Source organism: Protomyctophum parallelum, assembly GCF_964188405.1.
Source record: "Protomyctophum parallelum genome assembly, chromosome: 17".
Taxonomy (NCBI): domain Eukaryota; kingdom Metazoa; phylum Chordata; class Actinopteri; order Myctophiformes; family Myctophidae; genus Protomyctophum; species Protomyctophum parallelum.
In genome coordinates this window covers 29,914,224-29,930,118 of record NC_139719.1, presented here as the reverse complement: position 1 = coordinate 29,930,118, position 15,895 = coordinate 29,914,224, and the positions used below count along the sequence as shown (strand labels likewise).

General features: G+C 42.4%; 1 protein-coding gene across 4 annotated transcripts in view; it reads left to right on the top strand.

Moving 5' to 3' along the window:
• Positions 1-938: 938 nt before the first annotated feature.
• Positions 939-15,895, top strand: part of arhgap17a (Rho GTPase activating protein 17a) — a 44,838-nt gene continuing 29,881 nt past the window's right edge. For all 4 annotated transcript variants that reach the window (XM_083787896.1, XM_083787898.1, XM_083787895.1 and 1 more), the window contains exons 1-2: positions 939-1,437; positions 13,969-14,008. In XM_083787896.1, the coding sequence (XP_083644022.1) occupies positions 1,385-1,437; positions 13,969-14,008 (93 nt within the window). In that variant the 5' untranslated portion in view covers positions 939-1,384. The remainder of the gene's footprint in view (positions 1,438-13,968; positions 14,009-15,895) is intronic.

Genomic DNA, 15,895 nt, shown 5'->3' with positions numbered 1-15,895 from the left:
CTTTATTTATTTGTTTATTATTATATATTTTATATAATTTATATTGTATATATTATATATTTTTTTGCTTTGTATTGCTGGGCATACACAACAGTACTTAAGTTACAGGTCAAGATTAAGAAAAATAAAACAATACTTTTTTATTTATTACTGTTGACCTGTAACGTGTAAATCAATCAATCAATCAATTAATCAATCAACCGACCGACCGACCGACCGACCGATCAATCAATCAATCAATCAATCAATCAGTCAGTCAGTCAGTCAGTCAGTCAGTCAGTCAGTCTGTGTCTATAAAAGTATTAAACTTGACTAAAATTGAAAAGAGGTACATACGGTAGTTCTCACATTCCCCCCTTGCTTGCCTTTTCTCTTATCTCCCCTTTTCCTTTCTATTCGCGGAGGGCCGGGGGGGGGGGGGGGGGGCGCGCTGACGAGGCTCGCTGTACTACTTCCTGCCGTTCATTGATGGGCAGTTAGAAACTATGTGCACTGCAGTACTCCTGTATGCTCCTGTGTGTGGCAGCAGAGGTTCTGTAGGCAGCGGCTAGCTGGCTGGCTGCCTGGTATAATGTCCCGTTAACACACTCGTCAAGAGAGACCTAAGTAAGCGTTTAACTTCCTGTCAGTGGACTTCAAATTATCGGTCCTTTGTTGTGACGTTTTTTTTGTCTAGTAGACGAATACAAAAATGTTTTTTCTTTTTTAAATGGCCAGCCCATTAACGATTATGATTAAGTAAAACAAACAGTAACAACATTAGTAAAAAATGTCGAGTCAATGTCATTCTACACTTTCCGCGTGATGAGCTGGTCTGCTATTTTCGACGCGCGACACCGTCGTGTGTGGAATTACGAATTGAGCTTTATTTTGAAGTCCGCCGAACGGAAGTGAAATGCTAGTATTGCTCAATGACGAGCGTGTTCATATTATTTATTTCCACTGAACAACAGAGGTGTCAGCTTCGGGACGGATTATATCCATTCACTGCTAGCTTTAAGTCCCTTAACGTTAGTCGTCAGTATGCGAGACGTACTATGATCACCTGCAGCAACAAGCAGTGAAAGTGGATTTGTGTTTTCATGTGCGACTTTCACGCACGGGAGAGAGGGACTTCCGAGGGGGATCATGCCGTCACCCCAAATGGGATTTTTTTCCTAGACATTTTTTTCCAAATTAGAAAGGGCTAGCCTATGAGCTAGCCGAGCTAACCAACTGTATTAGATTTAGGCTTTTTGGGACCGAGGGCTGCTCAATGGATGTCGCTTGTTCTTTTCCCCTGTCACCGTAACGAAAGCGAGGAGAACGTAAAAGGAGGGGAGTACCGAACTTCATGACAAACCAAAGTGTCCCGTTCTGAGACGATCAAGGAAAGGGACTGAAAATGAAGAAACAGTTCAATCGGATGAAACAGCTCGCCAATCAAACAGTCGGCAGGCAAGTACCGTTATCTACCCAAGTTCATCAACAACGTTATAATAACGTAATTGGACGTAATAGTTTGCCACCAAATGTTTAGCTTAAATGGCTTGACCTGGTTTCAGTGCTCGTCTTTTGCTCGTATAAAGTTAAGACTAATTTATACTTATTCGTACAAGTGTATTATACAGTTGCGGCTATACGTTTCCTACACGTCACTCATCTCACACACAGACAGACAGACTGAAACGGTACATTCTTTTTTAAACTGTTTTATATATCCTACACTACAGTCTATATCTATAAAATGGCAACAAAGAAGCGTCCGTGTGTCCATTAGAAATAGAATGCTGCAGTGTCAACTCAACACATATGCTGTATTAGTGTATTTGGTTTTATTTACTGACAGTCAGCAACTCATTAAGGTTGGGACGGCTTTTAATATCGCTGATGTGGGGGATGCATTTGCTTTAGGCTACTATGTTTGTGTGCATGAGTGAGCTGTGAGCGCACACTGCACTCGGACAGCTTGATGCAACTTGATGAGTAATCAGATTTCATCGTCATCAGCAACGCACATCTCAAGTAGCCTAATGGCCAGCTGTCCATCCCAGCCCATCCATATGGAGACAGTGATGGCCATAATAAAACAACGTTGAGATGTTGGTCAACATAAGCTCATATTCGGAATGCTAACTTAACTTGTATCACCAGTTTAGGTTCAAGGACAGACCAATATCAGTGGGAAGACTAGCAAACAACTTTGACAAGACAGTCTTGCCAAGACTAGCCTAATTATTTTGAGTCTAATGTAATCTGAATTTTGAATTAAGCTATGTTCTGCAATGTCATGCTGCACTGTATGTGAGATCTCATTTCCATGATGATGTCATGTGCTTTGCCTGTAGTCTTATTAATCATCCAATTGTGGGCTGTCATTTTGTCCCATGTGTCACTTGTCAGGGCAAATTCCTTATGTAAAACCTATACTGCACTTAGCCCCAGTATGTTCCCTCAGCGTAGGGAGAGGGCACATATGGGGCTATACTGCACTCTGCAACAAATTATATTTCTTTAGAAGGAAAATGAATGAAACTTAACTACACAAACATAATGCAACAGGACTAATTTATGAGCTATTATTACAATTCCAAGGCATACTTTCACTCAAGTTTCATATACACTTCATAGTGGCAATTTGAGGAGGACCTTCAACCCAACGCATCAAATAATGTAATGTCTTTAAAAGCTACATAGATAAGTATCAGCTGACTATTGCTCCCTGTCTGTGATACTGCCCTAAAAGATTATGCAGATTAAGCAGATGGCAGAGTGATGATATCTTCTTTTTTAAATAACTGATAAACATTCAGAAGATTGATTGAGAGATTGAGAGTTTTGTTTTCCCAATAAAGGGTTTCACTTTGAAACTATACTACTTTCCGATGTCACTCATGGATTGGGGGAACTTCTGATCATTGGGACAGGGGGTCTAGTTGGCATATTTGTAAATGTTTAGAGCCCGACCAGTGCCAGATTTTGGGGTCTGATCATCCTGGTTTTGGAGAGACCTAGACCACCCATTATTGCAGTGTTTCCCCTAGGATGAATGGCTTGTCGATACGCTCGGTTGGTCCCATATTATGGGCATATATGTCCATATTGGGCATAGCGGTCAGATGTGCAGTTTTGTTTTGTTTTGATCTACTTAAAAAAATCACACCTGTGTGAAATGAGGGGCGCTCTTGTCATTGTACATCAATTTATGTTAGCGGACATTTGACATTGCTACATAAGGTACATAAGGTGGTCCCTTATTGGCCAAGCGCTCCCACCAACATGTGATTGGTTAGCCAATTTGCTCGTTTACAATACATATAACTTAAGTTTTCCATTAAATGTCAATGGTTTGATGTTTGATGTTTGATTTACGTCATATTTAGCGGAATTCTGACGTAATTTCTCCGTTCATTGTCAATGGCAAATATTGAGACGGGCGGGGACAAGATTTAGCAGACATTTGACTGGAATTCCCCTTTCATTGTCAATGGCAAATCTTGAGACGTGTGGGGACAAAAGCGGTTTATAGAAGGGGGTAGTTAGTGCCCCTTAAAAAATCAGGACACATTGTCTGCTGCATATTGTGCACTATTAATGTGAAAAATGAGGCAAATTATGACTGAAATATAATCAGTCAATCTGATATATCCATCTGGCTCTACAAATGTTCTTATGCTGATAATTATGTCGAGAAAGAGAGTAGAGAAATTATAAGCCCTGCCCTGTATGGGAGGACAGGAGGGAGACACACATTATGTATAGCACAGCACTGAGCTGTCAGAGGATGTTATTATCACGTGAACCTCAACCTTGCCAGCTGTGTGCATGTGTGTGTCAGCCAGAGACGAGTGTGTGAAATTTTGAATACATGCATGAATGTGTCTGGGACTCTGGGTGCAAGCATGTGGGATCCAACAGTATTTAGCACCTGTCAGCCCTGCACAGCATGGTACCAGATATGCAGGCAGCCCATATTGAGGTATTACATATTTAAATTAAATATTTAATACATCAAGTTATCAAAATATTAACATTTTTGATGATATATGTATATCTGTGACACAAATTCTTGTAGTGAACACGAAGAATATGTCCCAGTCTCCCAGAATGGTGTGCAGGTATCGGTATCTGTTGAACACTATGAAACTGGGCATCCTGAAGCTTACTGGTTTGTTTTCGTAGTGAGATGGTCATGGTTTGTTTATGATTATGTTAATTGTTAAGTGATGTGGCCACGGTCCGACTGCCGGCCCTCCTGCCGGTCCTCCCATTAGCCAATTTTAATATAGGAGCCATGCAAAGGAAGTATTGACACATCCACTTCATTCATTGCAGATGCGGTTGACAGTGAAAACCGAAGCACGAGTAAAGGTCCCTGCACACTGCTGCGTTTTTTGGATTTTTAGCAGCGTCGGTTTTCCAAAAGACTGCAAGGACCTTTACCATGTGGGGTTCCCCGGGGGGTCCCCAGAACATCCACAACCCCAGGAACGCGCCTAGGGTGCCAGACCAGTTCTGGCGAGCCTTCCCGCATCCGAAACGGTCGAGAAATGAGTTACCGTGTTGTAGCTTTCCTTGCTCGAACACAGGGACATACACGTGGACACACAGTCACACATAGCTGCGTAATGGCACCGCGTAATGGCACCGCTCAAAATATATATTTTTTCATGAACAAAAGATCCTGCACACTGCTCTTGCTCAGCAGCCTTTGTTTTTATTCAAATTCACAGACGTTTCAGTCCCTCCCTTCATCAAGAGTGTCTTACTAATATATACATAAAATGCAAAAAACAAAAAAACAAACATTTAAATGTGAGGCAGAATTAATCTAAACATCATGAGTGTAGCCTATGCATTAAACAGTATTGAGAGCTGCCGTAATGTGGGGGAGCGGTTTAAGATGGGAACACCATAATAATGCTATATCGTGATTCGTAGCACTGACAAAGCCAACAGCGAAACGTGTCATGCAAATAAAAAAATCTGACCCGTCTGTCGTCTGAACTGAGTGGTGCTGTACTAGTGTGTGCTTGCGTCCGTGTTAGCCTGCGCAACAGTGACACTTGGTGGTCAAAACCCCCTTCCTTGTCTCTAAGGGAAGTTTTCTGTTTATACCATAACATTGCTGTTTGCCCGTGTCATGGGGCATAATTCAATTAAACTTGTGATGGGATGTGGCTACTTCATAACATAATTCCATACCTGATCTTACCCTCCAACAGTAAAGCCAGGTTCCTAGTTCCTACACTATCTGGTACTGGCCCATAAATGGCACAAGGGCTATTTACTAATTTGTATTAAACTCAACTGGTTAAAGGTTAGTTTGAGAATACAACCCTAGCATCTTTCTCTACTACTAAGCTTATTTATTTGTTGTTATGCAAAGCAATTTGAATCATCATTGGTTGTTATGCATAGCAATTTGAGTCATTGGATTGGCAAAGTCAACGTGGAGTTGGCAGAGATGCACTCACATAAAAGAGTTGCTGTTTCCCTTTGCTAATCCTGCTGTTTATTTGACTGTAACCTTATCTGCACAGTCTACAGAGTGAATCTGCATCAGTGCTCCACTCCACAGCCATGGCCTCAGGATCAATGGTAGCAGGGCTGCTGGAATACTCATCATTTCCTGACTGTATTTTACCAGCAATGAACCGGGACAGGAGTCTGGTGTGCAATGCAGAAAGCAGAAGTTTCTGTTTGAGTATATTTGTGTCTGCTTGTATTTACTATATACAGCATATGCATGCACAATGCACATGAATACCTGTATGCTTGCTTGTGTGTACATACAACTTATGCACTCATACACGTGCATGTGCGGTACACATTTCAGTGTGTGTTTAAGAGTAAATAATATATGCATGAGGGTGCACAGTAGCTGCTGTGCACACAGGCCAATACCTTCCTGAGCAATTGCTTGCCTGTGAGTACTTGGACCGATTAAGCAAGTAAATATGGCAGGCTATTGTCAAGTACATTGTGTCGTATGTGTGTGCCTGATGCCTACAAGAAGCCAGTGCTCGTCTACTAACGTTTGAATGGGGGGGTCCTTCAGTCCTCCCCCTGGGTTCCTGTGATTGTGCGAAGGCAGAACACTGTGTCCAGCCGCTCAGAGGAAATCTCCCCTTCTTCTACAAACAGGAAATGGCCTCCCAGAAAAGTGCTTGGTGAGAGAGAGAGAGAGAGAGAGAGAATTCTTGAAACAGAGATTGCGTGCGCATGTGTGTTTGTAAGAAAGAAAACATTAGGTAGAGAGTTGGTGAAAACAACATGCCAGGTTAAACTAATTGCATTCTCTACATCTGAAGGATGTTTCTATAATCAGCAACACCCTGCTGCTTAGCCCTGTGCTAACACACATTCATGCTATTGTTTAATCTTGAGATTGACATTCCCCCCCAAAACTTGATGAGATCAAACCTGAGCTGTAGAGGACAGCTGTGTAGATTAACTAACTGTAGGCAGGTTTTTGGACACACATAGCCATGTAAAGGAGTGGTGTGTCAATTAATATGTTTATTATGTTATGCTTTTTCCCATCTACATTTCTTGTAAAGTTCTCAACCTCACTAACCTGAAAAGTTAAAAGGTTAACTATTGACTATTAGTCGATAAATAAATTATTTTTGTTGATTTATTTTAGTACTGTATATAGACTTGGGGTAGGGTGGGGTGTACACACACTCACACAGAGACAAACAACTCCAGAAGACACGATGAGATCAACTTGTTTAGTCTGCCTATTTAACAGGATAGATTCGAGCTAGTCTGAGATGGTGACCATACCATCTGTTTGTCAGGAAATCCCTCTGCCCCTTTGATATCTTTAACAGTAGCTGAGGAAGTCATCAACTCATCATGCGGTTAGGACCAATCACAGTTTAAATAGGCAGCTGATTAGAAGCTTGTCGAAGTCATGCCGCGGTAAATCTGAAGATAAGATTTGTAGTCGTCACGTGTGAAGACCAGGGACTTTACTAAAGTCACTCACCTGCATAGATGAACTGATGAGTAATGTTTGACATGTCAGAGCTCATGCAGGTGCTTGAAACCCATGAAAATGCTTGGATTTGAATGTTTTATTTCCAAGGTTAGTAATGTGTTTGGATTTTAAATTAAGTGTTGAAAAATACAGCACCTTTATTACATTGGTATAGTTAAGTATTCTAATTATTGAGACATACTGATACTCTCACAAAACATTGCCTATCTGGTAGAACTGGGTAGTTCTTGACTAAAACAGCAAGGCACCAGGAACGGTTCTGATGATCTCAGTCAGGTATCTCGGCTCCTTTTGGGTGTTTCTCACCCCGCCTGGGCCTCAAGGGAGATGAGGTGTGTCAGTCATGATGCATGAGAGACGTTATATTGCTCATGATGACAATACTAGAATTCGGATGAACTACAACCCCATTAGCCGTGCTTGCTTACAAGAAACACTGGATGACACGGTTGACACCGCTCCAGTTCTCTCTCTAATGTCAGAGACTGCTACAGCCCAAGCCTAATGTAACCCTAATAGCCCATACAACTATATAAACCCTATACTAGGGCACTAGGCTACTTAAAACCAAAGAGCTGCTGGAGTCACTCAATTACTCTCCTGTTCCCCTTTCATCTGCCCCCAGTATCCATTACCTTATGAGCCTTGAGCTGCCAACAACAGACAGGGCCCCACCTACTCTTCTGTATCCCTATTGATTGTGTGCCGTGGCCTGGTAACAGTTGTTGTATTCTTCTTATGGTCACGGTGTTCACTTACCCCCCCCTCCCCCCCTTTGATAGTAGGTCTCCATGGCTACCATTGGGAGTTATCAGCCACACACTGACACAGTGACTTTCTCCAGAGACTAGTACACTCCCTGCTACCGTTATGCCTGCCACACCGTACAGTCGCCTGCAGTGGGGTCAACTCCACATTCACGCTGGTTCAGCTGATGTGGACCAAAACAATTGTTGTTGTCTCCACCAGGCCGAAGGCATGGGGAGAGTATGTTTTGCACTATGTCCGTCTGTCCGTGTGTCCGTCTGTGAACCGTTGGCTTGATCGCAGCCAAACTCTGCACATACACTTCCTGGATGCCAGAGCTGAACCTCTGCCCCAAAGTTCTCATATAGGCCAGTTATAGCGCCACTAAGAGGCCGATATTTGCAAAACACATTTTTGAGGGGCGCTAGCTAGCGCCTCTTATATACAGGTTTAATGTTTGTCTTTAGTGCCTTTTTGTGCCTCTGGGTTACGGTGTCCCTCTCCTATGCAGTTGTTTTAATACTGTGATCCCAAGCACACTGAAACTGGATCAATGACCAAATCACGCTCGTAGTCTGTGACCCATAGTGTTTCGTTTGTGCCCAGAGAGAAGGGCAGGTTCAGTTTTCAGCATGAGCTGCTTGGACAGTCAGCTGTTGAACATGATGCGAGTGTAAACCAGAACACAAATTCTAGCTTCACGCTGTGTGTGTGTGTGTGTGTGTGTGTCTGTGTGTGTCTGTATTCTGTATCCTCCACTGTTCTTATTATGGCCAATGTGGCTCAGATATCCTCCCTCCAGTCTATTGGTTCCTGAAGATCTGTCAGCTTGCAGATCCTCTCTCTGGTACATGTTAGACGTCAGCTTGGCTCGGGGCATCCCTCCAGAAAAATGCTCCTGCACTTGACGGTTCTGGTTTGGCACACTGGGCCCTTTCACCCCCATGCCATGTATCTCTCTCTCTCTCTCTCCCACCAGTCAGTCTTGGTTTCTCTTTCTCCGTCTCTTGTGTTGTAATTGAAAGCAGCTGTCCACCACCACTGTCACAAGGTTACTATAGTTCATTCATACTTACAGACCTTTTTCTTAATTCTTCTCTTTTTTTCGCACTGGGTCTTGCTGTGGTCTGTTCACAGCTCCTTTTATCCAGCATGTGGATCAAAGTTATTCATTCAACCTATTGACTAGTACTACAAAACCTATCACACTATTTCTGGCTGAAGTGAATGCCAGTGCCACAATATAGATAATGTGATGATAAAGGGTGCATTTAACATTACATTCACCGATTCTTCAAAGTATTTATAGCCCAAGGCACTGCGTGAGATCCTGTTGTCCATGTATGATTTATAACTGTGTCACTGTGTGTGTACTGTAGTGTTATTAAGTACAAATTCCAGGCTGTTTACTTTGTTGTGCTTGTCTGCTCATGTCATTATGGCTGTGATATATGGCCTTCGGTGTATGAGTTATGTTAGCCTTCTGATAAAAATACATATGCAATTATGCACTAACCCAGTGGTTCAAATGTTTATATCCCGTGACCCAAAACAGAAATTAGATATTCGCCCACAACCCAAAGTAGTGAAAATAGCAGATCTACCAGCTCACAAGGCGACGCTTCGCGCAGCGTTGTGAGCTTGTAGATTGGCTATTTTCACTACTCCTTAAATATTTGTTCTAATTTATAGAATTTATTAGATTCTTCTTTTATTTCTTCATGAAATTACTGAAACCCATAACAATGTGTCCGCGTCGCGACCCACAAATGGGTCCCGAGTCCCGACCCAGTGTTTGGGAAACAGTGCACTAACCAATATGTTTGTGGAAACTATAATCATGTAGGTCAGCTTGGAATACTGATCGGCCATATCTCAGTGAGTCCATATCTCTGACTGATTGACTGGTACTCCCCATGTACCACGCACGGATGCATAGACTGAAAGTGATGAAGTTACAGCATTATCCTCAGTTGGCCTAACAATGAACTAGCCAATCACATCCCTCCAGGCTTTTAGGCATGGCATGGTACTAACTAACAAACGCAATTAAGATGAATTAAACTTATTGAGTAGCTACTGCTGTTGATGACAAAAGATGGATTCCAATATCAAGTTTTTGTCATTACATTTTACATTACAGGATAGTGCACGAGCTCCAGTCTGAATCCGAGTACTGAACAGTAAATGGGAACCAAACCAGGCTTTATGCAGTGAAAAGTGCCTTTCAAATGCTTGTGAATTACTGACGTGCTGAGTGCTCCCATGTCAAGCAACATGAAGCCATTTGGCAGCATCTGTCACGCCAGGCACAACAGTCACAGGTTAAACTGACACTTCACAGCTGGAAGAAACTCCAGTCACACAATGTTAATAGTATTTGTAGTAGATACAGTATCACAATTTGAAATGTGCACTCTATGGCAGGAAAAATAGTGTAGTCGGTGTGTTTGACTAGGGTTTGACTGGATTGCTGGATTACTACAAATGCTTTGCTCCCGACATGCGTTGCATCGTGCTTGCGGTTAGGGACGGGATTAGGTTAGCCTAAGATTTAGAATCTCGTAGATGTATTTCTTCTATTCTGACATTTTCAATCTACGAGAGTCTAAGCTATCATTACCCATTGTTCAGAGGACTTTTCCCCCCGGACCTAGAATTGCTCTCAACATATACAAATGCAAAATCTAAGGTTCTTACCCGGATGCCCCACTTGTCAGGTCGGCCTACGTCCTGCGTTTAAAACCCGTAGGTCTGTAGTTTACAATAAAAAAAGTGTTTTGATCCACTCTATCTCGGAATCTGTCATCCATCTTGGATCTCTCCTCGTCTTCCCCAATGAGTGCAACTGGCTGCGCAGCCCTGACTGCCAGTTACAATCGAGTAGAGATCCAAGATGGATGACAGATTCCGACTTTCCGAGACAGTGCATCAAAACACTTTTTTTTTAAATTGAAAACTACGGACCTACGGGTTTTAAACCCCCCAATAATCTTCACATGTCACAAGCGCAAAAAGGCAGATCAAAATCACACACGACTTTTATTCCACTACACGGTAGCAAAGCTGGCCTGGTCTCGAGTCTGTGTGACGGACGGTGTTGATAAGCCATTAGAGCAGTTTCCCAGCCCCTTCTCCCTTTAACTAATCTAATCTGTCTGACCTCTCCAAACCCAACTATTAGCCTACTATTTATAGGCTCAGAAGAGGGGAGGGAGGGCTGGGTGGCAGGGCCTGTGTGCAGGGACACTGTCAGGCCTGCCAGCTGTGGCTTATGGCAAAACACAACTTGTTGAATTCAAGACAAATATAGGTGTATGGAGGCTTGTACTGTTTGCAGTTTTCATGAAGCTTCTGGTTATCTTTGAGAATGGTCAGAGTAAAATGTAGTTTTATTTGGTCAGGGATGTCCTTTAAAAGGCATGGAAAAGGCTATGTATGTATATGGTTTCACAAACGCTTAGCCCTATCGCAGAATAATTTTAAGAGGGGTTTGGTTTTTGTGTTAGGTGGTACATTGCTGAAACATGTGCTGGAAAAAATCTGTCTGTGCAACTCGAAGTCACGTGAAATGTGCTTCAGTTTGACTATTGAAAACCTCTACAAACACAGCCTGGTTGCGTTGACCTACATTTTGTAATTTGGATTGATGCCCAAGAAATTGCTGAAACTTTGCCATGACGCTAATGGAGATTTCTTCATTAGTTTTCTTGCTGCAGATTGGCACAAAGTTTGGAAACCGTTTTTTCCTCTTTATGTACATAACGATGAACCTATGTTCATACTGACATAGGTAGGCCACACTTGCATGCCTGATAAACTTTTCCTAATGGTGGACTGGAGCTATAGTAATATTAACAACCAGTTAATGGCAGCACAGCAAAGGAAAGGGACTACACTAATATTGAGGTCATCCTTTCGAGACTTGTCCAACCTGGCAACCTAGCAATACTGTAGGTTTTGGCATAGCCGGACCTTCAGACATTAAACCCTTGCATTGTCATGGAAATAACACTTAAGGATTGATATTGACACAAATTATCAACAGCCTGCAAATCGGCAGCCTACAAAAACCCATTCTGGTGGAACGCTGATTAGGTGTAGCAGTCTTTGACTGTCCATCAGTCAGCTGTCTAGACCACCCACCCAGCTGTAGAGAGAAAATGTGGGCCTCTCTCTAAACTAGTTGAGGAAGAGAGGCTTTTAATGTGGCACTGACTGATGAGTCAGCACAGTCCGCTAATGTGAAGACTTGCATGGAATTCATGTTGTCTCTTCCTCTGTAAATTATAATTTAGGCTTTTATGCGAGTGAACCATTTAGGGCGAGAAGAGTATGAGTGATAGCGGGAAGTGGTTGAGCTACAGATTTAACCTGATGCTGGCTGTGTGTGGTAAAGACTGTTCTGCATATTCTCCACAGAGTTTCACAATATGATTCAGTTGTGTACAAGCTGTAAGCAACTTTTTTATGGTAGAATTTATATTTAACTGTATACACTATTCACAGTATTACCATTAAACAATAATACTTGAATTATGATTACAATCGTTTGCTAAAATCATCTGATCGTAGGTAGGTGTAATTGTGCAACTCCAATTCTGCCCCATGTAGTAACTAGGACTGCACAATAAATTGTTTCACCGTTAGCAACATGTGCAATAGTGACAATGACATTGCAAGGGATAGCTAAGGCAAATTGGGGCAGGCAGTCACACTTCAAAAACTTCATAGAAAATCAAAACATGTGCACTCAGGTAACGCAGTGGTAAAATGCCTGCCGACCACTGCAGAGGTTGTTTGTTTGGCCCGTGTTTGGGGTAGAGAGGGTGTCACTGCACATATTCCTATGGGCTAGGGCGGCACCTGTCCGCAGGGAGTGTTGGGCGGGAGGAGTAGGACAAAGGCTCTATGACCTCCCGGTGGGGGCTCCTCACTGGCAGGATACAACAGCAGCAACAACACAAATGTCTTTGGGGAGGAATTCATTGGCATAAAGGGGTAAAATATGTTATCTGATGATAAATAACATAATGATAATGACTACTTCTTGCAAGTGCATTCACAGAGGTGTCATGTTGAGTCAACCAGATACGTGACTATACTACTGTAACTGCTTTATTGCACCCTCTAAAATCACACTAATCATTTCTGGTGATACTTTCTTGGCAGACCTGCATCTGGTGAAATGATGTAACTCCTGCTTTTGTATATCGCTAATCTTTGCGTTTTCACTTTGTGATGACATTGAGCTGCAGTGTACTGGCCTGTGTTTAAATGTTCCCAGGAATGCCCATATTAATACCTAACCATGGTTTATAACCACTGTTAAAGCTTAGTGTGGAATTTAGACTTTCTGGACCTGACACCAGTGTCCTGACGCCCGCATGTAGTACGTATATGTTTTTACATAGACCAAGAAGACCACACAGCAGAAATGAAGTCCTTGAAGTTGACGCACTCTTTATGTGGGTGATTGTTTGGTGCTTTTTTGAGGGGCGCTCCTATATTCAGCTATTCTGTAGGTGGAGTGACATGTGGCATTTGATGTCACAGATAACTGTTGTCCACAGCACAGTACAATACATGCATACTGTAAGCATGAATCTGTCATCATTCCTCAATGAGTCAGAATAATCAGTTTTGTTTGAACAAGAAGAAAGGGTCAAATAGTGTTCTGGCTTACCTGTGCAATCTGTAGCTAGGGATGGCAAGTTACTAGGTAGGTATGCAGTTTGTGAGCAACATCATGATGTCATCAATATGGATCTGGGCGATTTGACTTCACATCAATATCACACTTACTTTTGCCTTTATTACGATTCATGAACGATTATATATATTTTAAAAAAAGTATGCCACCATTGTATAACGTATTATATAGGGCAGCCTTGTGGTTAATCAGACAAACCGATTTAGTCGATTATAAAACAATTTATTGGAAAATAAGACAATTTCTTCATGTTGATATACTTCTTGATTATTCAATTAACCTACAAAAGCAAGATTATATAGTATTTTCGGTTAATTGTCCAGCCCTACACAGTCTTACCCAAAATTAAATACATAGATTTAGGGTACAATACATACAGACAAGCACTGCTTCTGTACCATGCCGTAACTAAAGTAAACACTATTTAGTTGAATCTTAACTTTGATTTAAAAATAATTGACAACATGCCAGTTTGGTGCATTGAGTGCTCATGCTAATCTGTTGTGTTTCTGACCCACAGAGCGGAGAAAACTGAAGTCCTCAGCGATGACCTCCTGCAGGTAAAACATTAATTTGACACTCAAACTATCTACCTACTGGCTGACTCTCACTGTCTCACAGTGCGGTGCTTAGCTAGTTATGTAAGCATCAAGACTGGAAACGTAAAGTTCACTTTTTGACTGTTATTTCACCATATTACATTAACAGGCTGTTAATATGAAACCTTTATAACGGCAACAATATGAATAAGCAAGTCTAAAGGGCTTTTCCTATGGGGAGTTCTCACTTGGATTAGCAGGGGTTGCACTGCGCCTCTCATGTGAATACAGTCCGTACACAGAGCCTGCTTCAACGGTGTGACGTCGTTGTCCTGCATGTGTCGCGTAGAAGAAAGTTGACCATAATCCAACTCTTGCTGCGGGCAGGCGTGTGTGTGGAGAGAGCACAAACATGACAGTTCCATGGGACTGCGCCCGCTTGTTGCTCCACATGTCCGATTGCCCGCACCTCCGACCTCCCTACCTGCCCACTTGTCTGTGACGCTTCCTGTGTGAAAATCTCTGTGTAACATCTTTTAAAAATATGTATTCTTATCTTAGTTTGGCTCTTACTTTCTCAGACACTTTCTTAGTTCCTGCTTGACTCTTGTGGTTTTTGGTGCCATGATACCTGAATCTTCCCCCGTGGAATATAAGGTTAATTTTATCTCTATCTCAAGCAGTACATTATGAACATCCGTGCAGTTGTTCAAATCCAAAACAGCCAGTGTGTAGGAGTATATTTTCCAGTCTTGGTTGTCATGCCGCTGAAAATTCCCATGGAATATGTTTAAAGTTTCTCATAGATTATTCTCCTAAGAAATCTGCCCTGTGCTCCTGAATATTTAATTTCTGGAGCTCTTTAGCTACGACGGTATCTTAGAAACCTGAGCGTGACTATTTTACAGCCCTTGAATGCACCTCAAGGGTGATCAGAGTTGAGACAGAAGCCATGCTAGGCTTGTGATTTCTTGCTCCTTGTGGTAGTGGCATTACTCTGTAACCGTATTCTTTGGAGCTTTGAGTTTCAATCTGTTTAAGGGGCTCTAGCACCTCTCCTATGTCCAGCTTTGAGGGTTTGTGTAAACACAAACATTGATTGAAAGTGAGGACGCAAATTGTGATTGGCCAGAATGTGTAGGCCTGCATAGCCCTGTGTTTGCCCAGGGCTCTAGACTAACATTTTGGTTGCATGGATGCACCCCACCAGCATATAATTTGGGTGCATCCACACATACACAAACAGACAGACAGACAGACAGACAGACAGACACAAATACACAAATACAAGCTAACAACTCGCAGAAATACAAGCTCACAACTACATGTTGCGATGTGATGTGAGCTGGTACTGTAGATCGTCTCTTTCCTCTATTTTTAAAATATTAGTATTAGTAAAAGTATTCTGAAAGTATTTTCTATACATGCCCACATCTGCCCTGTACAAGTTTGTTTACAAAGTCTAAAAGGCAAACAGAATTGTAATACATTTTTAGTCGCCAAGTAAAATGTCATGATCGTGACACAGTAACAGTAACCTTGATGCGTGTCTGTGTCTGCACTCTGCATGCATGTGTATCTCTGAGGAGGGATTTCCCAGGGAGGGGCGGGGGCTATCCTCAAAACGTCTCAACAGAGGCGACAAGACAGCAGGTGGTGCGTCGGTGAGAATGCCGGGTGGCGGGCACCCGCCCGGCACAGTGCATTCCTACCACTTTGAACCCTTGTCACTGTGGAATGTCCCTCTGTGTGAATGGCAGACATACTGTAGCTAGGGGAACGCTGACTAAACGAGACGATTCCACTTTGTGCCACTCCTTGAGAACAAGTATGGCTCTACATTTCCATGAATGACTTTCTCTGTTGTTTGCCCCAGCCACACCCATGTCACTGTATAAACGAAAGTCA